This window comes from Pangasianodon hypophthalmus, chromosome 8, assembly GCF_027358585.1.
Source record: "Pangasianodon hypophthalmus isolate fPanHyp1 chromosome 8, fPanHyp1.pri, whole genome shotgun sequence".
Classification (NCBI taxonomy): Eukaryota; Metazoa; Chordata; class Actinopteri; order Siluriformes; family Pangasiidae; genus Pangasianodon; species Pangasianodon hypophthalmus.
Window position 1 is genome coordinate 28,860,086 of NC_069717.1, and position 27,856 is coordinate 28,887,941.

General features: G+C 36.7%; 2 protein-coding genes and 1 long non-coding RNA gene across 5 annotated transcripts; all 3 read right to left on the reverse strand.

Annotated features, from left to right (window-relative positions):
- On the reverse strand, positions 1 to 10,080 carry LOC113546123 (uncharacterized). 3 transcript variants are annotated; one of them, XM_034306807.2, is made up of 7 exons: positions 9,787 to 10,073; positions 8,467 to 8,583; positions 6,842 to 6,916; positions 3,364 to 3,498; positions 3,094 to 3,134; positions 2,956 to 2,990; positions 1 to 2,432 (listed from the first exon to the last, which is right to left on the reverse strand). In XM_034306807.2, exons 2-7 carry the CDS (start codon positions 8,531 to 8,533, stop codon positions 1,931 to 1,933), a joined length of 855 nt encoding a protein of 284 aa, XP_034162698.2. In that variant the 5' UTR covers positions 8,534 to 8,583; positions 9,787 to 10,073; the 3' UTR covers positions 1 to 1,930. The 3 variants fall into 3 exon arrangements, with proteins under 3 accessions (XP_034162698.2, XP_026801664.2, XP_026801665.2); XM_026945863.3 differs by having other exon boundaries at positions 8,467 to 8,580; positions 9,787 to 10,072; XM_026945864.3 differs by lacking the exon at positions 3,364 to 3,498 and having other exon boundaries at positions 8,467 to 8,580; positions 9,787 to 10,080.
- A 6,876-nt stretch (positions 10,081 to 16,956) lies between these two features.
- LOC117597778 (uncharacterized) lies at positions 16,957 to 18,472 on the reverse strand. Its single transcript, XR_004578527.2, has 3 exons — positions 18,365 to 18,472; positions 18,199 to 18,236; positions 16,957 to 17,826 (listed from the first exon to the last, which is right to left on the reverse strand). It is a non-coding gene; the product is annotated as an uncharacterized LOC117597778 (long non-coding RNA).
- Positions 18,473 to 18,613: 141 nt separating this feature from the next.
- Positions 18,614 to 26,749, reverse strand: LOC113546057 (uncharacterized). Its single transcript, XM_034306879.2, has 8 exons — positions 25,786 to 26,749; positions 25,239 to 25,319; positions 23,331 to 23,377; positions 22,903 to 23,023; positions 21,382 to 21,434; positions 20,875 to 21,014; positions 19,288 to 19,333; positions 18,614 to 19,207 (listed from the first exon to the last, which is right to left on the reverse strand). Exons 1-7 carry the CDS (start codon positions 25,943 to 25,945, stop codon positions 19,315 to 19,317), a joined length of 621 nt encoding a protein of 206 aa, XP_034162770.2. The 5' UTR covers positions 25,946 to 26,749; the 3' UTR covers positions 18,614 to 19,207; positions 19,288 to 19,314.
- Positions 26,750 to 27,856: the final 1,107 nt, after the last annotated feature.

Here is a 27,856-nt window from a genome sequence, read left to right on the forward strand (position 1 = left end):
TACATCTTCACCACATTTTTTATTCTTGAATATTCAAAAGTTCTGCAAATGAATTTCATTGTCAGTACACATCAGTTCATCAGTGTAATTACCCGCTGGTGTTCAACCCTGAGACAGTGTTACTTTAATGACAAAATATAAAATAAAACAAGAACAAATTGGAACAAAAAAGAAAAAAAAACACAACCTGCAATTAATGTTTTGCAAACTTTATATACTTTATATCATTTATATATTGCCTTTTTCATATGTCCCCAAAAAAGTAGACTCTCAAACACATACGCAGTCCGCCTCAGTGTCGTGCCACAGATCTGTGGACAGATACGGCATGAAAATATATATAGTGCAACAGTAATGCTCAACAGTCCCTCCATTAATGATAACACTATTGGTTAAAAATCACCTTGTTGATCAAGAGGTTAGTGGAAAACACCAGCCTATGTGATGCTTACACTAAGGTATGTGCAGATGTTTTAGCACTTTGCTCTGTTAAGGAAAAACACACATACGCAGTAGCTGAGGAGCCTAAATTCAGTTCACCAAAGTGAGGATTTAATAGCGAAATTGTGCACATCGATAATTAGATCTCAGACGCAACTTCAGACTTAAGCGTTACTCGGGAATTACGCGAGACTCATACAGGCTGGGTGGAGACTGAGAAAAACAGAGGTGTGGCTGAGTTACACATTATTCTGAACTAAACCTTGGAGTAGCCGTGGACAATCAACTGTCCTTCTCCTCTCACATTGCTAATCTGACACGTTCATGTCGATTTCTCCTTTATAACATCAGAAGATTTCGTCCATTTCTTTCCACACAGGCCACTCAGGTGCTTGTTCAGTCCCTTGTCATTTGAAGACTGGACTATTGCAACTCGCTCCTGGCAGGTCTGCCTCTGAGCGCCATTCGTCCTCTGCAACTGATCCAGAATTCAGCTGCACGACTGGTTTTCAACCTTCCTAAATTCTCCCACACCACCCCATTGCTGCGCTCCCTCCACTGGCTTCCTGTAGCTGCTGCATCAGATTTAAAACACTGATGCTCACCTACAAAGCCAAAAACGGACCAGCACCCACTTATCTCAAAGCACTTATCACACCTCGCACTGCACTGTGCTCCCTCCAATCCTCTAGCACTGCTCGACTGGTCCCTCCATCTCTCAGGGTACAAGGAAGGCATGACTGAGACTCTTCTCTGTTCTGGCACCAAGGTGGTGGAATGAACTTCCCCTAGATGTCTGAACAGCTGAGTCACTGGCAGTCTTCAAACAACGTCTAAAGACTCACCTCTTCATAAAGTACTTAAATTAGCACTTCTACAAAAAAAAAAAAATCCCCAACAGAGTTTTTGGACTGATGGTATTCCTAGTTTGTGACCTAGTGAGCGAGTATCAGAATGTATTTTTGATAGACTTCAAAGCACTATTGTAAGTCGCTCTGGATAAGAGCATCTGCCAAATGCCATAAATGTAAATGTAAATGTAAACTTAAGAGCATTTTTCTTGCATGATATGAGGTCAAGTGAGGAGCAGTATTAAGTCCAGCAACACTCTGACAGATTGATGTAACCACAATAGTTCACAATGAAATGTATGAAATGCACTTAAATAAACTGTGGAATGATTGAGACCAGTATTAAACATTAATATGAGTAATATTTAATGGTACTGCGACATTAACGTGAACACTGGCATCATTAAAGGTGGTGGTCTAGACACATTTAAAAAAAACGCTTCCACTTCAAGAACATCTGGCAACCCAGAGAGCCCAGATATTCAGCCTAAGTGTGTGTGTAACCCCATTCTGAATACGAGGAACTTTCCCCACATAAATGTTAATGTAACTTTTGGACTGTTGATTTTTTTTTTTTTACTAGAACAGTGGTAATGCCCTTCTTTCCTTCTTTATTACAATACTAGAGTCCAGAATTCCTAATCAGAATCTCTCGGCAAGTCATCGGGCATATCAGGGAGAGACATGGACCCAGACGAAATCTTCGTCACGCTCCTCACAACTCCATCATCATACACCACTTTCACACTCCCAACCTTCAGAACCTTGTTCTCGATGCTCTCCGTCTTGCAGTAGCCATGTTGTTTAAACCTAACGATGGAGCGCAGGAGGGAATCGTCCAGCGTGACCCTCTGCGTCTGCCCACTGGGCTGCTCCAGGGTTATTTTAGCTTTGCAAGTACATTGGACTTTATCGCACCTCCAGCTCATCTTGCACCTGGGGCAACGGACTCTAAAGCGTGGAGGTTTCCAGGAAGGAATTTTGAAGCTACATTCACTGCAGTGATACTCAGAGGTGACGAGAGCTCCAGTAATCTCACCCACGATGGCATGTTCTCTACAGAAGGGGACGAGAGATCGTCTGGCGGCAGAACATCGACTTCTCCTTGACTTCTTGGATTTTTTCGGAGTCCTTAAAATACTAGGAAAGAAACAAACCAAGTCTCACCTTTTACATTATTATTATTATTATTATTATTATTATTATTGTCATAAAACAAATGAATCAAATTGTGCCATAGTGCATTTCATGTTAAACATCTGAAACCTCTTCAGTTTTGTCTCAAATAAAGAAGACCTTCATTCCAAATAGTGCAGACTTTATGTCAGAAGCACTAATTATTTATTTCTAACATATTAATTTAATTTGCTTTTAGTGCCTTATCAACAAGTGTAAAAAATAATCCAGGCTACAGGGTTTAAATTTTTTTGTGATTGTTTATTTTCTTTCTTGTCTTATTTTTTTTCTTATTCTGATATTTTACTTTTTCCTACAGTTTAATTAATAAGATTTAAAGCCTGTCATACTTCTAAAAGATCTTTTGTTTAAATCTATACACTATATAAATTAATTTAATTGATCAGTTCTTATCAGTTACTTCTTACTACGTCAGGAGTAGGGTATATAAACTAATGCTCTTTATATATACTTCATATATACTCACGTTGTCGTGGAGGTGTCAATGTCAGATACCCCATCCTGGTTTTTGTGTGTGACAAAAAAACAAAACACAGATTATAAAGTACTCTGCAAATTTTCATTAAAGTATCTTCTTAATGCTTTGTCAAGTTCACCATTTTACCTGATTTACGTGTTTTCTCTCCCTGGTGTCAGGTCCGATCACTGCAATTGCATATTTGGAATATTATAAATGTTATACAGTGAAGGGTGGAACAGTGATACACTCACAATATTCACAATATTTTCTATGCAAAGCCTCTATCATACATGCAGAATTTTGTGGAAATCCAACAGTAATGAATGGGGTGAGGGTTAAGTTTGAAAGTATCAATCCCAGGAAAGTTGACGTGGCAATCTACATGATCCAGGAAGGACTATCCATCATTCTTACCAACATTGTTGTTGATCGTTAATTGTCCGACATTATTATGGCAAAATCCTGGAGAAATAACGTGACTTCGATCAACGGCTGAAGTGTTAAAGCTCACCGAGGTGGGAGTGGACGGGGTTGAAACATTAAACCCAGCTGCAAGAAAAGATCAGAAACACATAAGCACTGATTACAGATGAGAACGAGCGCATTACTATACACCTTCTGACCAAAATCAAGTGCTGTGATATAAAGGGATGTACTCACTATCTAGAATTTTCCAGAAATTTTTCAGAGGAAGTGAAATTTTAAATTGCAAGAGGTTTGGTTTGAGGTTTGGAAGGAATTGTTCTGTGTGATGATTACAATGATGCCCAGGATCGAATCCAATGAATAATCTGATGTACCTTCATGCATTCTTCACAGCTACTGACAACCTTGATCGATATTTTAACTAATAATACTGTATTAGTCCCTACACTATTGTAAACCGATCATTTTTTTCGAGTTTGTAAAAAACAGTACTTTTATAGAAATATACAGTACAGTATATGCGTATGCGATCATAAATAAATAAGACACGAGTGCCTTAAAAAATTTCCTTTCTGAAATTTATGGTTCAGGGAATCAGAGTTGTGTTTGTCTTAATGGTGCTAGTTTTCAGTGGACAGAGCAAGCTAACGGGTGATGTTTTGGGGGTTCGTTTAAGGATAGTCTGTGACCACAGAGATCTTGTGTTAATGGAAATAATCAGAATATACACAGTCATTCTGATCTCTCACTTAAGTATCAGTTTATAGAAACTCTGGTGGAAGGTGGCAAAAATGATCAGTAAGTCAAATGCAGTATAAATCTAATCAAATTCCACAAACATAAACTAAGGCAAACAAAGGCAAAGTGTAAGTGCGGATAGTGTGTCTATGAAGAATAGAACCATTTCTATTGTAAGATTTATCCCACAGTTTGGGAGAGGGAAAGTCGTGATTATGGCACGGATAACGGGTGTACCAGATGATGATAAAAAATAAGAATATTTTGGGCTAGTTTCGTGTCTTTTTGTGCAGTTTTTGAGAAGTATTAGGGCTGGAAATAACGTTGTGACCTGGCAACAAAGATAATAATATTAAAATAAATAATGCATGAGTGTGTACAGATGAGTAGAAGATGTGTAGAGAGTGGAATGAATCAGTAAATGGTTAGACCACATGACACTTCCTTGCAGAATGTGTTTTACCCCTGTGTTTTGAAAGTGCAGCACTTTCTTTTCACAGATAATTTAAGTCACTCGTAATTGAGTAATTATGAAGCACTTTTGTTTTCACACATTATTTATAATAGAGAACATCACGTGACCAATTCGAGGGTGGATATAGACACTTTAACTACTATAATTACCTCGCTATTTAAATTAAGGGTGTTGTCAATAGGAAGTAAATAGCTGCAATTGTGAAACTGTTTTGAAACATGTTAGTTAAAAAATAGACTATGCTTTCTAGGTTAGTTTTCTCCTACTAAAGAAACTGTCCAAGCAGGAATACACTGTTTTAATAAATGTTTTGGGAATTGGGAATTCCACGAGGCTTGGGTGATATAATAATTTAAGCATTTTGCAAAGGAGGTCCGCAATTTAACTTCGGAGTAGTGGAGGGTAGTATGAGGTATCGCTCAAAAATACACCATAAGAGCAGTCTTTTTCTTCCCAATAAAACAGGAGATGAGCCAATCAACATATTAATCAGGAATGACTGACTGACTGTTCGCTTTCAACTCACAGGACATCGTCACTTTCTGTCATGATAAATGGAGAACGGTCAACAGAAGATGGTCAACAATTGCTTTCGGTTTTTGGGCGAAAGTTCTGTGTGATGATTATAATGATGCCCAGCATCGAATCCAAATGGTTAATCTAATGTACCTTCATGAATTCTTCACAGCTACTGACAACTTTGATCAATATTTTAACTAATAATACTGTATTAGTCTCTACACTATTGTAAACCGATCATTTTTGTCCACTTTCCACCAGAGTTTGTAAAAAAAAAAAAAAAAAAAAAAAAAAAAAGGGTTTGTTATGTTTGATCCAAATTCAAAAGAAAATGGTCAACAATTGCTTTTGGTTTTTGGGCGAAAGAGAAAATAATGCCAAATAATGGCCTATAAAACAATATATTACCTCTTTAAAGAGGTCAAAGAGTGAACATGGGGCAGAAAAAAAAATCTGCCCTTATGGATGTCTATGAACGCTTGCTGCAGTTCCTATTTTTGACCACTAGGTGCAATAATAACTGTATGGAAGTGAAGTGTGGGGGATAATCAACTAATCAAGTTTGATAGAAAATATCATGTGCAGGTGCAAATAAAAGTAAGAAGGACTGAGCAGGATTGGTCAGATTGGTCTATTAAAACTATTTATTTTTAATAATTCTCACTCCCATCCACCTACGAAGGATTTGCATATTACAGATACAAAGCTGCACCCAAAGCCTCACCCTTTAAATTAACAGCAGCTTCACAATGAAAATAAAGTCTCATCAGGACACGTCCCAGTCTGAATTTCCTGGTTGGAAACTTGTTATAACGGAGTGGCATTTCAGTCAGAGCGTGTCCCTGCCTCATGCCTCGTGCCTCGTGCCTCCTGGCTCAGGCTTCAGATGCAAACTGACTCTGATCACGGTGAAGAACTTACTGAAGATGCACAAATGCGCTATTTAATGAATTTTTCTGACTGTAATGTTGACATTAATGTAATAAAAAACAAGCCATTGTAAAACTAATTAGTTGTGATCTGGATGTCAAATCTTTAAAACTTTTGCTGAGACATTTTAGCACGCTTAATGTGAAAACATTTACTTAATGTGAAAACGCTTAATGTTGCTTAATGTACAAAAAGCGAGGCCAAAACTTTACAGTGTAGACTCATTTAGTTTAAAATAAATATTATACAGTTAAGATCAATAAAGAAACAAAACAGTTTAAGTCATGTTATGTTATATGCTGTTTAATTATAATACTAATAATGTTTATAATGGGGAAAGTGGGAAAGTTAAACGTAAAACTCTTTATATTTAATTTATGGTGACGTTCTTCAGATATTAGTCAGCACTTATGATTAGTGAGACATTTGTGTTTCTAGGTCAACATTTTAACTCCATACCAAGCCATAATAATGGGTTTCTATAGAGGTGAGAACATGTAATGTGAGAACAGTGGCATTCTTTCAGACTCCTGTTTTGTCCTTTTCAGCAGTGGAGAGTGTTTATGAGGTTTATGAGCTGAGTCTGTGAGAGATGTTTTATATATATATTTTTTTTTTTCTTGGATTTTCCCTCCATTATCTGCTCAGTTTGGTCTTGATCGATTCCCAACTCTTCAGAACCGGAGAGGGTGGGGCAAGCAAACTGAAGTGCGCTCACTTCACAATTACGATATTTTCGACAGGAATTGAAGGCAGCAAAAAGAACAGGAAGTAAATATGAGTGTAAATATACGTAAATCTTACCAGGCTGATTTGGTCGCGGCTCAGAGAAGCTGTTCTCGGGAATCTCGCTCTCTTCTTTCACATTAACGGGGCTGACTGGAAAAACAGGAAATGTGGTATATCATCTCAAGCATTCGTGTCAGACATGTGTGTAATTTATATTATATGATTTATACAGTGTTTCAGCCTCCAGTCCCTCAGCACACAGGATGTTTTTTGTTTTTCGCACCATTCTGTGAGAGACTGTTGTGTGTGAAATTTCAGAGGATCAGCAGTTTCTGAAATCCTCAGACCAGCCCATCTGGCACCAGCAACCATGCCGTGGATAAAGTCACACAGATCACACTTTCTCTTCATTCTGATGTTTGATGTGAACATTAACATGCATCTGCATGATTTTTTATGCATCGTGCTGCTGCCACATGATTGGCTGATTAGATAATGGCATGAATGTACAGGTGTACAGGTGTTCCTAATAAAGTGGACGGTGGGTGTAAATGTGGTTCTTACACACATCAACTGTTATGTATCACACATTTTCCATGTCGTGCCTCTTTTTTTTATTTTCACATGTGATTTTCCACATTATTAATTTCTTGTCACGTGATTTTTACGTAATTATGTAATGTATGTAATTATGTAATTTTATGTAATTATTTTTACATTTTTATATTTATTTTTACATGTTCATTTTGCCATGTTCATGTTCATGTTGATTTTCCACATGATTCATTTATTTTCACACAGTGCAGTCACTTTTTCCAAATGGTTTCTGACATTATTCATTGATTTTCATGTGATTATTTAAATAATTGATTTATTTTCACACAATGTAGTAATTTTTCCAAATGATTTCTGCCATTATTAATTTATTTTTGTGTGATTTATTTTACAATTAATTTATTTTCACACAATTAAGTAATTTTTCCTAATGATTTCTGACATTATTTATTTTCATGTGATTTTTTTCATTATTTATTTATTTCCACACTATGTAGTAATTTTTCCAAATGATTGCTGACATTATTAATTTATTTCTATGTGATTTGTTTACAACTAATTTATTTTCACGTTATTTTTTTTCCACATGGTTTAATTTTTCCACACATTAATATCATTATTATGTGCAGTTACAGACCATAACATGCTGAATTGCACCTTCATATGAAATATCAGGCACTGTGTATGTCCCATTATACCTAATATAGACAAAAACTAATATAATAATTAATGGTAAAGTGTATAATAATAATAATTAATATAGTTTATTATGTTGTAGTATGTTAGATGCTCTCATGTTTGAGTATTTAAAACAGTAAAGTAGTCTATTTTCTTTTTTTGTGCTGCCACCTTGTGGTTACATTCTGTGAGGAAATATTGTCACAGCTATTAAACTATTAAACAAGAAATAAAAATAAAGAAATGCAAATCTTTCCTTAAAGATAATAGCTAGAATTTTGTTTTATTATTTAGATTTTACAGCTTTTGAGTATTTAAAACAGTAGCAAAACTTTTGTTGTTGTTGTTGTTGTTGTTGTTGTTGTTCTGCTGCCACCTTGTGGTTAATAATAATAATAATAATAATAATAATAATAATAATAATAATAATTTTAAATGTAATAAAACAGGTATTGAGGGAATCTCACCTTCTTCACTCTGTATGGAGTTTGATCGTCTCTTTTTCGATCGACGTCTAACAGAAATCTTGCCCATGTCAGTCAAACTTTATCCCATGAAAGCACTCAGCATGCTGTGGCCTTCTACTAATAAAAGAAGAAAATTAAGATTAGTTAAATTATATGTTACTATATACAATAATTCAAATGATTGCTTATAAGATTGTACTATAACGCAGTAAAGTGAATTAAAAAAAAAAAAAAAGTTTGGACAGAAATGAAATGTTCAGTTTCCTCTTCACATCAAGATGAACATGCGAGGTGTCCAAAGTTTGTTTCTTTTTTGTCGTTCAAGTTTTATTGTTATTTTCAGACATTGGAGCAGCAGGATTTATGATTTATGTGATAAATCCTTGAAATTAATGTTCTCTTTCTGGGTTTAGGAAACACAGTGAAACAACTACAGTGTTTCTTTAATTTTGCTAATTTAGCAATAAAATAAAATAAATAAATATATTATATACTAATATGCTATATTACCTTCTGAATCACTTATACATGAAATCTAGAGTACACATTTATTTAAAAAAAAATAAATAAATAAATAAAATAACTTAAAAAAAAATACCTTCATTGTAAAACAGGAAATTGCGTTCTATTATTATTATTATTATTATTATTATTACAATTAGTACACTTATTGTTATTATTATTATTATTATTGTTGATGTTGTTGTTGTTGTTATTTCAATTAGTACACTTATTATTATTATTATTATTATTATTATTATTATTATTATTATTGTTGTTGTTATTATTATTACACATACCTTAGATGTTCTAATAATAAAGTATTTAAAAAAGTATTTAAAGCTAAACTAAACTAAAATAAAGCTGTCTCTTTTTCAAGTGCATAGATATTAAAAAAAATTTATATATACTCAATTTAATATATGATTAAAACAACCGAATTAAGTAAAATAATTTCTATTTTTATGAATAAATGAACTGAAATAAAAAGAAGTTACAGTCCACACAGCTGTATAATAAAAATAAAGATGTAAAGCACAAATAAAAATCATGTTGTAGTTACCATTTGTTTGTTTGTTTGTTTTGTTTTGTTTTGTTTGTTATTTTTGTTTGTTTATTTAAATTCATATTTAATAGCTCACTTTCACTTCTTGTTTTGGATTAGGTATTATGAAATTTCTTGTTTTTTTTTATTCAAGAACATGCACACTACCATGCTTTATCATTCCTCCTGTAAGATAATAAAGTTCTGCAGAAGCAGATATAAAATAATTAAAATAATTTTATATCTGATTAAAATAAAAGTAAAATAATCCTGACCGTTAGATGTTCTCGTGCAGGCTCTCAGATTCAAATTTTGGAAAAGTGCGGGAACCCAACGTCATCGCGCTGCTACCGGAAGTGACGTTTTTCTTTTTGTTTTTGTTTTGTTTTTGTTTTTGTTTTTAGTAATTTAATATAAATATTTTCTGATCATTTTTATAATGATTTTCTCCCAACTTAACGTTGCAAACAAAACTTGTTTTTCTTTTCTTTTTTTTTTTTATCATTTTACGCTGTAGGTTTTTTCCCCCCGCCCCGCCGTTCCCCCGCCATCTTGTGATACCTCAAACACGTCAACACAGCCGCCATGTTGGATAGGACAACTTTTCAAGTTAAGCTCATCCACTTAAATAGAATTTAGAGTGATATCGAAAATTTTATTTAAATATGCTGACACACTGTATATCACTTGTCTGTAAAAATCACTGATTGCTCAAAAAAATAAAATAAGATAATTTCTTTGTGATTTTATGTCACTCATATTGCTGATTTCTAATACGTGGGTTAACATACATGGGATCTCCATCTACCTCTGATAATAATAATAATAATAATAATAATAATAATAATAAAATGTGGTAATAAGCACTCTATCCTGGTCAGGGTCAATGTGGTTTCAGAGCCTACCCTGGTCACATGGATGGACGTTACACATGTTTATATATATATATATATATATATATATATATATGATTAAATATCTTATATTGAGTCATGTGTAATTAAGCTGCATAGCTACATGCTGTATGTGCCAGAGTGCCCTTGAGTTAACATATTTGGGCCAGGCCTCGGGCAGAGGTGGGCTGTATTTAGTGTTTAATCAACAATTTATAACATAAATTATGTTTGTTTAGAAGAGATATAGAATGTTATGTTGTTATCTAAACTGGCTCACAGAGAATTAAAAAGAAAAACAGAGTGCAATCTCTCTCTCTCTCTCTCATCTAAAGAGTAAGAAGCATTCCAAGGTTAAAGATATGGTCACCAAATTTCATAACTTAGGATCAGAGTGTAAAATTGTATCTAAGGTATAGTGAGGTATAGTGGATCAATAGTGAGGAAGTGGAAGCTGCAACACACCACCCAAGCACTACCTAGACAACACCCAAGCACTACCTAGACAAGACCTTCCCTCAAAGCCCAGCACAAAAACAAGACAGAGTCTGATGCGTGACGCCTCAGTGAGGCCAACAGTTACTCTGAAGGAGTTACATAGCACAGTGGCTGAGAGTGGAGTGAAGGTGCATCAGATAAGGGAGTACGGGAGGCATGGCTAGAAAGAAACCGTTGCTCAAGAAGAGCTATATGAAAGCATGAGAGTGACCCAGTGAAGATTTTTTTGGTGTGATGAGACCAAGATCAAGATATTTGTTTGAGACAAGTTGAAAAGCTTAAAGTGTGGTGCTAACCTAACGCAGGCTATACCTCAATGAACACCATCCCTACAGTGAAACATGGTGGTGGCGGCATCTGCTCTGGGGAATACTTTTCATCCTCAGAACCTGGGCTTCTTGCCAGGGAATTAAAGGGAGAATGGATAGCGCAAAATATAGAGACATATATCAAGAGAACCTTTTTCTGTCTGCTAAAAAACAAACAAACAAACAAACAAACAAAAGGAACGCTTGAGAGAAGCTTTCAGCAGGACAATGAGCCTAAACACAAGGCCAAAGCAATGCAATGTGGTTAAAAATAAAAAGGTGAATGTTCTACAGATCTGAATCCTATTGAAAATCTGTGCCACTGTTTAAAAATTCCAGTCAACAAACAACATCCAACCAGACTGAAGAACCTGGAGCAAATCTGCCAGGAAGAGTGGGTGAAAATCTGTAACACAAACACTGCTGAATGGATACACAGGTACGCCTTGGGTTTGTCGGATGAGGCTGGTCTTTCGGTTTACTGTACAATGGCCAGTTTGCATAAGATTTCAATATGGCTTGTTGTCACTGCAGTTGTGTTCCAGCTCTCACCTGTTTCTCTTAATTCCAGGATATTATGGTACAAGCTTTGAAACTTTTTTTTTTATTTTCGAGACATAAGTGATATCCATTTCCAAAAGAAGGGACAATTTTGAAACTGAAGCTGCCAGGCCATCTAGGTAAGTTGTTTCTGTCAATTCAAGTCAATTCCTTGTTTACTTGAGCTGGTTTAGTAAGATATTAAGAGGACATGTACACCTTAAGTAGTAGCAGTAGGGAGCACACACTTGTCACACAGACTTGTCTCTTGGATCCCAAGTTGGGCAACAGTCTGGTGTGTGATGTGCTTGCTGTGTTTCCTGTTAAAGTTTTACTTTGTGACAGCTTCCTGATCCAGCCATGAGAATGATTTCAATACGTTCTTCTTTTGTCAAAGGCGTTCTTAAAGCCTATCTGAATAAATATATAATATAAACTAAGTATGAAACATTTTGGAAGACATTTTGCTAAAAAAGTGTTCAGATCTCCTCTGTACGGAGACTTTTGGGACACACTGTATTAATGACAACATGCTCAATGACTCCTTAATAACTCTCGCTAAAACCTGATTATAGCTATCAGTAGCTAACTCCATCAAGACAACTGCAGTCACTTCATAATTTAAAAAAAACTATCTTTAAAAATAAAGAGATTCTATGACATTCAAGCATGTATACAGGTTTGAAAACCACAGGAACTAACATCAAGATTCCCAAAAGAGAAACAAGAAGAGGGAAAGAGGGAATATTGAATATAAAATATTCAATTCAATTCATTCTTATTTGTATAGCGCTTTTTACAAAGGTCATTGTCTCAAAGCAGCTTTACACAAACAAAAGTAAAGTGAAGTGTGTGTGTGTGTGTGCCGTCTCTGATGAGCAAGCAGGGCGACGGTGGCAAGGAAAAACTCCCTGAGATGGTGATAGGAAGAAACCTTGAGAGGAACCAGGCTCAACAGAGAACCCATCCTCATATGGGTTTACACTGTAGTGTGCGTGTGTGTGAGCACAATGTGTGTTGGTGTAGTCCATGGAAAACAGCTGAAGCGTTTTCGTGGCAGTATGAAGCATTGCCGGTGGACAGGTCCAGAGTGAAGGGGGGGAGGTCTGGATCACCGGCAGCTCAGGAGTGTAGCTCGGCAGAAGGAGAAGGAAAGTGGTTAGGTACACTCACAGTCACCGTGTGGAGATAAAACTCAACATCCACGAGTCCCCCAGATCTACTCCTTTGATAAAAACACTAGTCGCTAAATGCTAGGTTAAATAAATAAGTCTTCAACACTGAGACCGTGTCTGCTTCACGTACATTAACTGGGAGGCTATTCCATAATTTTGGGGCTTGGTAAGAGAAAGCTCTGCCCCCTGCCGTGGTTTTGGCAATGCGTGGTACTGATAGACAGCCTGCATCCTTAGAGCGAAGTAGGCGCGGCGGAACGTAAGGTACTAACATATCGCTTAAATACTGCGGAGCGAGACCGTTTAATGCTTTATAGGTTAGGAGTAATATTTTAAAATCGATGCGGAATCTTACTGGGAGCCAGTGTAATGTAGATAAGACTGGCGTGATATGCTCATACTTCCTAGTCCTAGTCAGGACCCTCGCTGCTGCGTTCTGAACTATCTGAAGCTTATTTATGCATCTAGACGAGCATCCAGATAGTAAAGCATTACAGTAATCTAATCTGGACGTGATAAATGCATGGACTAGTTTTTCAGCATCACTTAGCGAAAGTATATTTCTAATCTTAGCAATATTTCTGAGGTGGAAAAATGCTAACCTGCTTACATTATCTACATGCGCCTCAAATGAGAGATTAGAGTCTATAATCACACTGAGATCTTTTACTGTTAGACTACTTGAAACAGAGAGACCATCTAAAGTAACAGTGTGATCTCTAAACTTACTTCTAGCGGCTTGTGGTCCCAGTACCAGAACCTCTGTTTTTTCTGGGTTTAGCAGGAGAAAGTTGCTTAGCATCCAGTCTCTTATGTCTATCGCACATGCCTCAACTTTCTTTAACTGGCTATTCTCATCTGGCCTAGCTGAGACGTATAACTGTGTGTCATCAGCATAACAATGGAAGCTAATATTATGTTTGCGGATTATGTTACCTAAAGGGAGCATGTATAACGTGAAAAGCAGTGGGCCTAAGACTGAACCCTGCGGAACGCCATATTCTACTCGATAACGTGCTGAGTGGTCGCCGTTTACATCTACAAACTGATAGCGATCGGTTAAATAAGATCTAAACCAGTCGAGGGCTGAGCCCTTAATTCCTACGACCTTTTCCAGTCTGTGAAGAAATATTGAGATGCAAAGTGTGTGTACCAAGTGCTATATGCAGAACTGGTGACTTTCTTTGCCTTTCATATAAATAACACATTCAGAGTTTCGCTGCTGCTTAATTTGACTTTCATGTTCATTTTATGCAAATGACCTACATGAAGTTCACCTCTCAGAAGTATGCAGATTTTGTTTTAGTAGAAACGTCCAAGACTAACAATTCTATCATAATGGGACACACTGAAAAAAAAAAAAAAAGATTCAGTGGTTCATTAAATATAACAAGCAAATCTGTGATTTTTACACAAAAAAAGGAAATTATTAGAATTACTAGAATAAATGCTTTAAGTTCTGCAATAAATTAATATTTTACTTTCTTTACTGGGTTAAATTTAATAATATTTTGCAAGTACTCACAAAACTAGGAAAAAGAAGTTATGTTTATTCGAACCGATTGCCCAGTAAAGTGGGGGCGTGGTTTTTGAACTTGATTTGCATATGTGTTCAGAGAACTTTAAAGTGATTTAATTTTGAGCGTTATGGATGGGCTGTTTTCAGTATTTCTTGTTTTGTGTCAGCTTTAAGGCCTAAGGCTATTGTATTATGAAATGTTTTGAAAGGGCAAGTGTTTCGGTAAAGTTTTCTTGGTTCAGTGCGTTAACTTAGTTAATTAATCAGCATGTTTTCTGCCAGTTCAGTCTTTAGGAAGGCAGATGTGCATGTGTTTATTCTTTGTAATGCTACTTCTGGTTGGAACCATTAAAGAATCAGTGCTAGTAACCATTCAGCAGTAATGATAATGTTTAGATGATGTGTACTTCTTTACAGTGTTGAGATTTGTGTGGTTCATTTAACACAAAAAACTTTAATAAGATGTACTTATATAAAGCAAGAAAATTGCTAGTTAAATTTACTTATGTTCTTTAGGAGAATAATCCTTGGCCATGTAAACCTTACTTAAAATATGCTTAGATACTGTACTAAGATTTTTTTTTGTGTGTGGAAATTGTTACCACACTTTTCTTGAGTAAATTTCATTCCAATAGTTTTTTCAGTGTAAAAACTCAGTCAAATTTAAGAGAATATATTAGGTATAGTTTACATAAAAATATTAGGTTTCTCATCAAAACGTGATCTCATTGCTTGTACTCAATTTAAACAAGTTTCTAAACACAAGTTTGAATTATAAAGTGAGAGTGATCAGTTCACGTAGTATTAATGTAAACCAGTTACATAATGAAATCTTGAGGGGACGTTGGCACTGACAGGAATCATAACTATAGTGTTAAATGATGAGAATTAAAGCACCTGTGGTGGAATAGCACTACAGTAATGTGGCTGTTACAGAATGCCAGTGACCTGTGTTCAGGTGAGTTTATTCAGGGCTATGAAAATAATCAAATCATGTTGAATGTACAAAAACAGATTGTGTTAATATAACTCAGTTTAATCCTGTGGAACCGGTGTACACATTTGAATCTGTCCATGGACTGAACGTGTAAAATAGTATTTTCTTTGCTGTTAAATAAAATACATTACAACAAAAAAGCACAAGACAATTTAAAGGTATATCATCATATATGGCCAATATATTGCTGCATGAATAGTGCTAGCTGTAATGATCACAAGAATCTCTGCAAATTTGGTTTAATTTAACAAGATGGTTTCCACACTAATTATTCAGCAGCACATAAAATAGCACTTGATCCAGCACATCCTGTTATGTTGCATTTAATTTTTTTTATACTGGGCCCGATTGTATGTACAGAGAAGAGAAGAGTTTAGACTTGTGAGACTATCAGAAATCTACTGAAAACCTTTTTTTGTGTATCCTGATACACACACTCCTTTGGTAGGGAAAAAAGAGTATTTATTTATTAAATCATCTTATTTCTTAGAAATAATAAAGCACGGAAATAAATACATGTTTCACATTATAGGAAGGTCTGAATTTAATCTAGCTATAAGACTGTTGTAGACGCAGTAACTTTCCTCAAAACTCAGGGAAGTGTTTTAATCAGCCAACATGACCACACACCTAAAACCATTATTAATGAAGAGACTTCCACAATAAAGTAATAAACCGCTGCCTACTTATAAATATAATAATTACTATAATATGATCCTATGCAGATAGATCTAGCACTAAAGAACAACATGGAAAGAAAGTCCAAAATAATATTCTTTATTATGGAGTGTGCTTTAATTCATTCATTAACCTTTTTACGTCAGACGTTTTTGTAATACAGGGTAGTGCTTCAAACCCACAAAGACAGTAAATGTATTTACCAAGCATGTAATGGTAAAGGCTTCTGCCCACGCTTCAATAACTGATGCCTTGGGAGTGAGAATGGGTTGCCTGTGTGTGTATGTAAGTATGTATACTGTTGTAACCTTTTATTTATATCGGATTTAATCGGATTTATATCGTGATGACGTCATATCAATACACAACATCCCCCCTCTACTTGAATATGAACTCACCCAAGTTAACAAGTTTTCATTCACTTTTTTTTTTTTTGGACAATTTACACATTTTAGAATATCTACAACACGCACAGTTTTTTTTGTCTGATTTTGCTGAGCTGCATTTGATCTTTTCTTTAAGCATTTCCCATATTCCTTCAGCTGCTATGTTACTCGTTGCCCCTGAATCCACTAACATGGGCAATCTGAGGCAAACAGCCTCCTGAGAATGTTATTCTGCCCATATTGCTCTCTTCTTGTACAACAAATGCAAACTCTGTTCTTCTGATCTGATTCGACTCTTTTACTGTCTGTCTTGTGCTTCCTTTAGTTTTGCACATTTATGCAAAATGATCTCTTCCATTGCACCTTGACTTGTAGTCTCCTGCACAATGACCTACCTGTCCACATCTGTAACATGTTTTACCGAATCTGACTCAAAACTACATCTCTTATCTGACTGTCTTTCTCAGCTCCAAAGTCACAACCCTTGGCTGCTTGCCTTAAACATGTGACAAATTGTTGCACAGTCTTCCCTGTTTTCTGTTTTAGCTCATAAAATGTCTGTCTTACACATGCAGTGTTTACCTGAGGCACAAAGTCTGCATTTAATGCTGTTTGTGCCTGAGCATAATCTGTTGGCCCTCCTGCACGTCTGTCCCAGCCTGGTGTGAAAGCAAGGTTCTCCGGCTTTGCTTTGTAAAGTCTGATGCGTCCTCAGTCTGGATCAAATCTTTTCCCTCAGAAGCATTTAACCATCTTGTCCATCTTGTCTGGATCACTGTAACAGTCAGTCAAACAGCAGGCTGTCCATCTTCTGTCTATCTCTAAGCTTGTAGTAGATGGAGTAACACGTGTGTTGTTCTAGCAGTTCTGGTTATGGCCACTAGAGGGGGTACTATGCCCATTTAATGCTTTTAAGTTAAGTGTGTGCGACCATTCACGTTTCCCGCGTGTTAATTATTACCAGTTATTACAAAGCTAAACTTTTCAGTTAGTCTAAATAAATAAACTCATCAGAGAGCCACATGCCTGACTCACTCTCAGATTTAACCACACAGACACCAGACTGATCTCACGGCCATCTTTACTCCATCTTTACATCATATCAATACACAATATATACTGTACATACAGTGCATCGTAGAAACGCCTTTAAGAATCAGGATTTTTTATCATATCTCCCACTCCAGCCCTCATTCTTACAGATATAGTTGATAGTCAGTGTTCCTGTGCTGCTGTGAATAACAGGAGTAAAAACCTTGCTTCCATCAACAGCTGAAATATCAATCCTCCCATCAGAGGGATGAACAGATATTAAACTCTTCTGAAAAAGAGAAAAAGCACAAACCACAGGAGATAAGCTTCTTATAGCAACACTGCATTCAGCCAGCAGCATGCTTCAGTCCTGAGTTCAACACACTCTCATTTACATTTTACACATCTGGACGCATGGAGATTATTATTATTATTATGATGATGATGATGATGATGATGGAGAGAGGACTGAAGTGCTTGTGATGGAGAAAAGAGCTGCTCTGAGATTCACTAATTCTCCAGCACATAGCATCCTGCTGTTTACTGCACTGATCTGTTAGTTAATATTCAGCTCAATATCAGTTCATTCACTGTTTAAAGCACATTAGTAAGCACATTTACACTCTGTTAAAGTCTGCTCTCCATTCCTTGTAAAGCTTACTTGAGCCTGAGGTTCAGTTTTTTTCCTCACTGATGAAGCTGGAACAATATGAAAAGGTCGCAACCCAATATGAGTTATAAAATATGAATGATGAAACAATATGAAAAGTTTTTTGTTTATGTTTTTTGTAGCCAATGTGTTTAATAAAATATACAGTCATATTCACATTCACATGAGAAATGTTCTGCATGGTGAAGGTTTGCATAAAGAAAAGCACCACTGCTTCCTCGCGCGCTCCAGCCTGCGTGCTGATTGAAAGCAACCTTGAAACCTGTTTCTCGAATAGAGGCATTCGAGAAACGTCACATCCGGCTACGTCAGCGCTCATACTCTTTTTTTTTTTTTTTTTTTTTTTTTCATCTTTATTAAACATCTTCAAGTAACAGACAGACATTATCATTGTTGGGGACACCAACAATAAATCCAAGCAGCATATTTTAACCAGCAGAGAAAAAGAAAAGAAACAATATAAATAATAAATACCTGAATATATTAAAATATATAGAAAATTATAATAAGAAATAAACTGAGCTTAAGGGGGCTAATCAAGGAATACAGCAAATAATTCAGAGAGTCTTGCAAACTTCCCGGACTCCCCAATCATTCCTGAATTATAACCCAGAGTTAGATAAAAACCACTAGTACACATAAAACACGGAATTATAAACACAGTATTAAACAACAACAACAACAACAACAACGATACTGTGAAACAGGGAAAGGAGTTCTCAGAAGAAGAAAAACATTGAAAATGAAAATAAATTAAAACAAATGATTAGGGAATTAGAGAGACTAACAGAAATGAAACTCAAATGAAATACAGTTTTAGTGTAAACACACAATATTTTCACATTACTCATATTACAGCTGGAGGTTCTTTCTTCACATCTATAGCGTCCAAGTGAAGCTTTCCACTGATAACGGAACATTTCCTAGGAACACTGGGAGTGAATATGACACCAGTCCATCACAGTGTACCTGGTTCTGTGTCACTGTCAGATGAAGCATCCTGAAACAAACAGATGGATATTAGTGAGTGAATTAGTATTAAAGTCTGTCATCCATTCTTCCTAAATCTCTCCATCTTACCTTAGCCAGAGGTTCAGGTTCAGTTGTTCACTGATGTTCATTACAGCTGTAAATGAAGAGAGGGAATATTACAGGCTACACATTACACATGTTTAGCTGGAACAGTGGCAGTTTTGAGACATTACAGTATCTGTTTAAATCACCCCAGTAGACAGTATAAAAGACAGACAGACAGGGGTGTGTCTACAGACATCCTGAAAAACACAGCAACTGAGGTCTGTCATGGAGAATCCATCAGATCTATAGCCAAGGCCCTTTCTAACTGCCCTGCCACTTTGGGCAGATATACTGACATTAAAATACACTATATGGCCAAAAGTTTGTGGACAGCTAACCATTACACCCATATGTGCTTGTTGAACATCCCATTCCAGATTTATTCCCCTTTGCTGTTATTATAAGCTCCACTCTTCTGGGAAGGCTTTCCACTGGATTTTGGAGTGTGGCTGTGGGGATTTGTGTTTGTTCAGCTACAGGAGCATTAGTGAGGTCAGGCGCTGATGTTGGATGAGCAGGTCTGGAGAACCTATTTGGGGTTCCAGTTCATCCCAAAGGTGATCAGTTGGCTTGAGGTCAGGGTTTGGTGCAGGACACTCAAGTTCTTCCAGACTAACCTTGGCAAACCATGTCTTCATGGAGCTCACTTTGTGCACAGGGACATTGTCATGCTGGAACAGGTTTGGGCCTCTTAGTTCCAGTGAAGAGAAATCATAATGCTACAGCATACAAAATCATTCTAGACAATACTGTGCCTCTGACATTGTGGTAACAGTTTAGAAAAAGCCTACATATGGGTGTGATGGTCAAGTGTCCATAAACTTTTGTCCATATAGTGTAGGTTAGGTTCAGTTCAACTTTATTGTCATTGTTAGAGTACGAGTACAGAAACAACGAAATGCAGTTAGCTTCCAACCAGAAGTGCAAATAGCAAATAAGTTAAAACGAGGTAGCAAGGTTATGGTGCAATAAGTTAACAGTGTAGAGGTAAAGGTAAACAATACGATACATACCAGTAATGTGAATGGAAATTAAGTTTAATGGAATAAATAAAGATTATGGTGAAGTTAGGTGAGATAAACAGTATACAGGTAAAGGTAAGCAGCATGATGCATGCAATATGATGCAGTGGACACATACAGTGGATAAAAATGCAGATGTGCAAATAGCAATAACGTGCAAATAACAGTCAAGTAGTAGTAATAATAATAATGACAGACAGTGCAGTAAAATGCAAGTACTGGCAAATGATTGCAGATAACAGTAGTGTCTAATGCTAATGTTTAGTTATTAGGTGGAGCCTGGCAGTTAATGCTTGGAAGCTGAGTTCAGCATCAGTACAGCTTGAAGGGAAAGAGCTGTTCATGAGAACAGTTCACTCATAGAAATAAAAGCTCCAAGGTGTTTAGTCTCCTAGTAAGCAATGGCTAAAACCCGGCATTTCGATTTAGTTTTGTGTTCATTTCATGCATCCTGCATACATACAGTGGACATGGTTCACATAACCTACTTGCTTATAGGGTAAACTTTATATGGGCCTATAACATTTTTTAAAGAGGTGATGGTATAACACACCCCAAATCTACTAACCTGAAGTAGTTGATTGTCACGGTTCCTGTGAAGTTATAAAAAACTGGAGCAAATACACTGCTTTCATTGAAAGCAGAAATATTTATTCTCAGTTCAGAGGGTGAATAAGGTGATGATGTCCTCCTCAATGGTACGATCACCTGAAAAACAGGAAACACACACAAATCAGGGAGGATAGCCTTTTTATAGCAACATTACATTTTACAAGCAGCATACAAAAACATTTAAAAAATGTACGCAAGTCAAATATATATGAAGGGATTTGTTTTGTATGAAGATTATTATAATTGAAGAGAGGATTAAAGTGCTTGTGATGGAGAAAAGAGCCACACTGAGATTTCTATCTGCTTACCTTCACTCCTGCTCCAGGAGAGAGCATCCTATTATTTACTGCACTGAACTGTTACTAGCTAATATTCAGCTCAATATCACTTCATTCACTGTTTAAATTTAGTAAGCACATTTACACTCTATTAAAGTCTGTTCTCCATTCCTTTTAAAGCTTACCTGAGCCTGAGGTTCAGTTTTTATCTCACTGATGTTCGTGAATTTCGTTATCACTGTAAATGAAGAGAGGGAATATTGTAGACATTATTCAAGTTCATCTGAAAGAATATGAAAAACTCATTCTGGTTAAGGATAGAGTAAAATAGCAATGGTGCAACTGCATTCTGAATTTTTGCACATTTTATTGTGAACTTTAGAATAAGTCATGAGATTAATAAACCACTAAATGGCTACCAAAGAAACTCACTGATCAGCTGTCTCACACTGTCTTTCCTTCTCTTTTTTCTTTATCTTTTCCCTCAGTGAATTTAAAGCACCTATCTATCTATTTTTTAAGCAGTCTATTTTGGCACAAAGCCTGAGGGCCTCTGTTAGACAGCAGAAGATGAAAAATTTCACCTTTCAGCACAATAACGTCCCAAAGCACAAATCCAAGTCAACAATTCACTACGTTCACTACATCTACGTCGAATAGACTGTTAATCGAAAACAGTGAGTGCTGCATTACAAGCAAAGTATCAGTTACGATTACTTATGCAACCAGGTTATTATAAGTTTTTTTTTTTTTCCTAAAAAATCTATTTGTTTTTCAGTTGAATTTTGTTGGTTGCTAAACCACATTAAAGGTGGAAAAAACACATGATTTATCATGATTTTATTTTTTACATCACAAAAACTGCCATTTTAACAGGAGTGTGAAGACTTTTAATATCCACCTTATGAGTGGACAACATGGCGCCATTTTTGGTTGAACTGAAAGTTGCCCTCTTGTCTGAGTTTACGCAGTAGGTGAAAACTGGAGTGAGAGTCTGCGCAGTAGAAGTGGCTGGATGGACAGTGCATCCATCTCTCACCAGAAGAGTGGAATGTGTTTAATAAATAGAAGTGACTTCCAAAATGATGGGATTTGTTTATTTCATTATTTATTTATATTATTTAATATTAAGGCATCTAGCTCGCTAAGGCATTTATGCCAGTGACTGTATCTACAGGACAATGTGGAGTCATTCACTCTCACTGTGTTTTTGAAGATTTTTTTGGGTCAAAATAAGAGTCACAATTTTGCAAAAATACAGCATTATTAATTAACATGTAAAAATGCTAAACTGTAATCATATAATTTTCACAGGTACATTGATTGTACTGTTGTCAGAAAAGGATTTTAGAGCTTTGAGCCATGACTGACTGAGCTTCTATTTGCTAGCTAACTGATATTATCCATCATTTTAATCAAGGTAATGTAAGTATAAGTAGTGAATGTAAGGTACCAACTGAAAATACTGAAACTGAACATACCGGTAAACAGCAGTCAACATTTAAACTCAACACAGCTAGGCTTTAAGGGGAAAAATGCTGCTCTCCATGATTTTCATCTAGCTCTACCCATCTGAACAAGTGCTCTTTTATGCTCTGCTTGTTCTCTCAGTGCAGTAAACGTGTTTAGCTGTGTGTGTTTATGTATTTATATATAATTAATCAGGATTTTTTTATCATATCTCCCACTCCAGCTCTCATTCTTACCGAAATAATTGATAGTCAGTGTCCCTGTGCTGCTGTAAATAACAGGAGCAAAAACACTTTTTCCGTCGAAAGCTGAAATATCAATCCTCCCATCAGAGGGATGAACAGATATTAAACTCTTCTGAAAAAGAGAAAAACCACAAATCACAGGAGATAAGCTTCTTATAGCAACACTGCATTCAGCCAGCAGCATGCTCCATTCCTGATTTCACACACTCTCGTTTACATTTTACACATCTGGACACATGGAGATGATTATTTTTGGAGAGAGGACTGAAGTGCTTGTGATGATTTACTGCACTGATCTGTTACTAGTTAATATTCAGCTCAATATCAGTGCAGTTGGATTCAGAATTTAAATGAAGTAAAGACATTTGTTGGCATTTACACTGTATTAAAGTCTGTTCTTCATTCCTCGTAAATCTTACCTGAGGTTCACTTGTTTCCTCGCTGATGTTCTTGATATTCATCACCACTGTAAATGAAGAAATGGAATATTGTACAGATTATTCAAGTTCAGCTGGAACAGTATGACAAGCTCACAGTTTAATAAGCATCCAACCCAGTGTGAGCTCATTGCACCTGTCCTTTTTTAGCCTCCACCACTAGGTGGTGTATAACTCTTCTATAAAGTCGTAACAGGAAGTAGTTCTACTTGCTCCATAAAATAACAGTTTCCCCTGTGAGAGTGTCAGGACTGAGACTATATATTGCTTATTGCAAAAGAAAGGCCATAATAATCATAATTATTATTATTATTATTATTATTATTATTATTATTATTATTAAAATCACATTACATTTTTAAGCAAGCACCGAAGGATTCATGAAGAGGACTTCAGGTACTCGTGACATGTCTATCATTCTTCACTGTAGATTATTAAACTGTAGATTTTTTAAATTAAACTGTTTTTTGAAAACTATACAATAGTCATAAAGAACAGATGGTACCCTACTCATGACATTAACGTCATGCTTTTCTACTGTATAAATGTAGAATAAAATTGCCATTCGGTTGTATATGTGCATTTCAAAATAGTCATAAAATCATCACATGTGGAATTTATTTAAACTCCCCTAAAATGTTCAGATCACGCTGTGAAATGTTGGACATGTTGGCTATTATTCTAATTTATACAGAGGAAAAGCATGAAATTCATCTCATGAACACTGTGGCATCTGTTCTTTAAGGATATTTTTATATTTTGCAGAAAACAGTTTAATTTAGTAATTTTATTGAAATATATAAAATGATGTAACTGAATATAATTAACAGTAATTTACACCTGTCGAGTCATGAGCACCTGAAATCATGAACCACCTTCATGAATTCTTTGGAGTTTGCTTCAAATGTAATGTGATTTAATAAACATTTAACACGAATTCATTTTAACATTTTAATTTACCATAATGTTATGGTCTTTTCAGTGCAATAAGCATATACAGGTTTAGTCCTTACGAAGCTCCTACACAACCAAAGCAACTTAACTTTCACACCAAATAAATAAGTAACAAAACCAACACAACAATTCACAGTATTTGAGTCTACAGGCTAAACCTTTTTATAATTCTTTACATCAAAAAATGGCAAAAATCGATCAAGTTTAAAGAGACACTATAAAGCATAAATAAACATATTTGAAGAAGAAATCCCCTATTACAGCATAATACTACAAATAAATCACATCTTGTTAATATCAGCATTACAGCACTGCCTGCTGCTTAATACTTACTTCATAATTGGTAATTGCCAATGCAATCAGGATTTAAACACGATCTTTTGGTATGATGCTCTGAAATGAGCTTCTAATCAGCTTTAGATCTTACAAGTCGAAATATGAAGAGGGAGATGGGAGGGGAAAAGGAGAGAGAGAGAGAGATGGGAGGGGAAAAAGAGAGAGAGAGAGAGAGGGGAGGGGAGAGAGAGGGGGGGAAGAGCGAGAGAGAGAGAGAGAGAGAGGGGAGGGAAAAAGAGAGAGGGGGGGAGAGAGGGGGGAGGCGAAGAGGGAGATGGGAGGGGAAAAAGAGAGAGAGAGAGAGAGAGAGAGAGAGAGAGAGGAGGGGAGAGAGAGAGGGAGATAGAGAGAGAGATTGTAGCTGACATAATTTAATTCAGTACATGAATATCTAGGTGTGTTATCTGGGTTAGCAATTTCTTTAGTATATCATTATAATATTCTTCTCTCTAAACAACACGCGGGGTTATTTTTCTGCCTAAGCCCTGGGTTGAGCTGTTCGGCTCATTTGATTGGGTTGTTTTCTCAGTGCTGAGAAGTTGTGGTAGAAGCTGCTCATTTGCACTGCACTGTCTCAGATCAACTCGAAGCTTCAGTTACCTGACTCGGGCTTTCTGAATTGTCTCAGAAGGGAACAGTTTCCATCCTGCAGTAGGAGGGCTTCTCTGTCCATGTGTTCATCTGTAATGAGAGGAAAACAGTTTGGCAGGAAAGCACTGCAACATATTTCTGGTTTTTCTGGTTTTGCTACATTTGTTGTGTAGAATACCTTAAGAGGGTTTGATCACCGATCAGATATTGTCAAGTTTCTAGTGGATTAAAAAGTGCCTCCTGGCTCAATGATATTGACAGATGCAGTGATTTTGAAGAGTAATTACTTTAAAACTCTACTGTACAATGAAGTGATCTTTATTGTGAGCATAGAGCAGGTCACTGTGAGCTGATATGAGTGAGTTTAATCATATGTCGTGAAAAGAACCAACTTTACAGTATGGCTAAAATGTGGTTAAATAATTAATAATACATTATTGCTATTATATAAATGTATTATTTGTAATTAAATGATTTATTGCTGTTAATTAAATAGCCTGTAGTGGTAGAGATGGGCAGGTTACATGTGCAGAACAGATCCCAAACCCCTGCTTACCTTCATTCTTGGACATGTAGTTAATAATCAGTCTTCCTCTGACGTGCGCGAGCACCGGGGCGCACACACAGCTTCCGTTAGCAGCTGAAATGTTCACTTTCAGCCCCAGTCCAGTGCTGCTGCTTTCTGCCAGGTCTGAGCTGATGGCACTGCTGCACATCTCCGGATTGTGAAGGAGAGTCAGAATGATGTCTTTCTTCTGCTCTACCAGGGTTCCTTGGCTGAGCACTGCGCCTGTGATCCTCAGAGCGGCACTTTTCTTTGTGCTTCTGCTGAAGAGCTTGGACAGCACCTCTGAAAACACACGCCAACTGCCTGTGAGGGAACTTGTGCACTAAGGGCGCTTTTTCTGCCTCCGACACGCTTCTGTTTCCGATTATTCTGCACTGCACTGTATTCCTGCACGCGCTTTAGAAAAGCTCCGTTATCAAGCTAAAATAACCAACCAAACTGGAGACCTATAATTAGGCTGTGTTTTAGCTTATTTCTAAATAAATAATAGTAATAAAGTCTAATCCGAGATTTATTCGTTTAATTATCTAGTTTTGTCATGTTTTATTCAGCTAGATAACTTACAGAGAGATGTTACTGGGCCGCGCGCGCTGTCTCGTGTGTCTCCTCCTTAAAGCGCTCTCTCTGAAGGGTGTGTCGTCTTTCTTGTTTGGTTGGTTTGTTGGTTATTTGAGCTGAATAACGGAGTTAAAAGGCAGCTGTAATGTTCTCTAGAATGATCTCTAACATTATTATTATTATAGGGCACTTTCAACTTCACACGTATTATAGCACATGCTATGAAACATTACGTTACTGCTGGACTTCTGAAGAATACTCACACTGTGACCCAGCGGGTGCGCTCTCTCTCTCTCTCTCTCTCTCTCTCTCTCTCTCTCTCAGAATCCTCGCCGGTCTGCACGGGCTTTAATAACGCGACGTCCTCGTGCAGGTGATGAGTCTCCACGCGCTGCACCTGGCCGCGCCTCTTCATTAACCCCCCGAATGCCTCACTCCGCGTGCGGACAAAGATCTGTGTCAGGTACCAGCTCCACGGCACTCCGGCAAATCACACCAGCTACTGAACCTGAACAGGAACTTCTATTTGGCGACCAAGGCGCTACATACATCGCTCTTCAAGGCGCAGTTCTATCCACTCCTCTTCTCCTGCCACTTCTGTTCCAATATTTCGGCGTAAAGCTGAGAGACTGTTTTGTACTGCAGGTACAAAACAGAGATGTTACCGGGCAGCGCGCGCTGTCTCGTGTGTCTCCTCCTTAAAGCGCTCCCTCTGAAGTGTGTGTCGTCTTTCTTGTTTGGTTGGTTTGTTGGTTATTTGAGCTGAATAACGGAGTTATTAAAAGGTAATGTTCTCTAGAATGATCTCTAACATTATTATTATTATTATTATTATAGGGCACTTTCAACTTCACACGTATTATAGCACATGCTATGAAACATGTTAACCTGAAACATGTTAAACATGTTAAACAAGGCGTTAACCTGAACAATTTCAGCGCTGTTATGGTGATTCATAACCCACATCACACATACATAACACAACATAAGCCCAGTGTCCGTACCACAGTTTACTTCGAGTCATCGCTGGCAAATGTCATGAATGTGAATGCAGAGGAGGAGACTGAGCTTCAGAATTGGAAAAGAGGAAATACACACAAGAAAACACTGAGGGAAAGAACTAAAGAGGAGGCTAGAAGGAGAAATGTGTCTCTGAGATAAATATTCGGCTTTTAAAGTAGGAATTGAGCTCTTCTGAGATGTTGTTGTTCCCCGCCTGGCTGTGCTGCTTTTGTGTTGAGCTGTAAGCTCTTGTGTGCCACATTTCTGATCCCTCACAGTGTAACATAACTCAGCTATCAACTCAAGAACTCAGACAAGGTTTAAAAGACCAAAACTAAACTGTGCAACAATTCTCAGATCAGGATAGCTCATGTGAGTCTAGCAGAATAATTCTGTTATAAGAATTGTAAGGTTTTATTTCCTTTTATGGCTTATTAAAACATAATAAATTCACAAAGCCTATGTATGAAGCCTTTAAAAAGAGGAAAATCAATCTGTG

What these genes read in the sequence shown, in the direction of transcription:
- LOC113546123 (XM_034306807.2), bottom strand. Translation starts at nt 8,533, where the DNA reads ATGGGCAAGATTTCTGTTAGACGTCGATCGAAAAAGAGACGATCAAAC. An exon ending in CTCCATACAGAGTGAAGAAG is followed by an intron (nt 6,917 to 8,466) that starts GTGAGATTCCCT and finishes CTGTTTTTCCAG; the next exon opens with TCAGCCCCGTTAATGTGAAA. An exon ending in GCCGCGACCAAATCAGCCTG is followed by an intron (nt 3,499 to 6,841) that starts GTAAGATTTACG and finishes CTTTTCTTGCAG; the next exon opens with CTGGGTTTAATGTTTCAACC.
- LOC113546057 (XM_034306879.2), bottom strand. Translation starts at nt 25,945, where the DNA reads ATGTGCAGCAGTGCCATCAGCTCAGACCTGGCAGAAAGCAGCAGCACT. An exon ending in CTACATGTCCAAGAATGAAG is followed by an intron (nt 25,320 to 25,785) that starts GTAAGCAGGGGT and finishes CTCTCATTACAG; the next exon opens with ATGAACACATGGACAGAGAA. An exon ending in AGGAAACAAGTGAACCTCAG is followed by an intron (nt 23,024 to 23,330) that starts GTAAGATTTACG and finishes TCTCTTTTTCAG; the next exon opens with AAGAGTTTAATATCTGTTCA.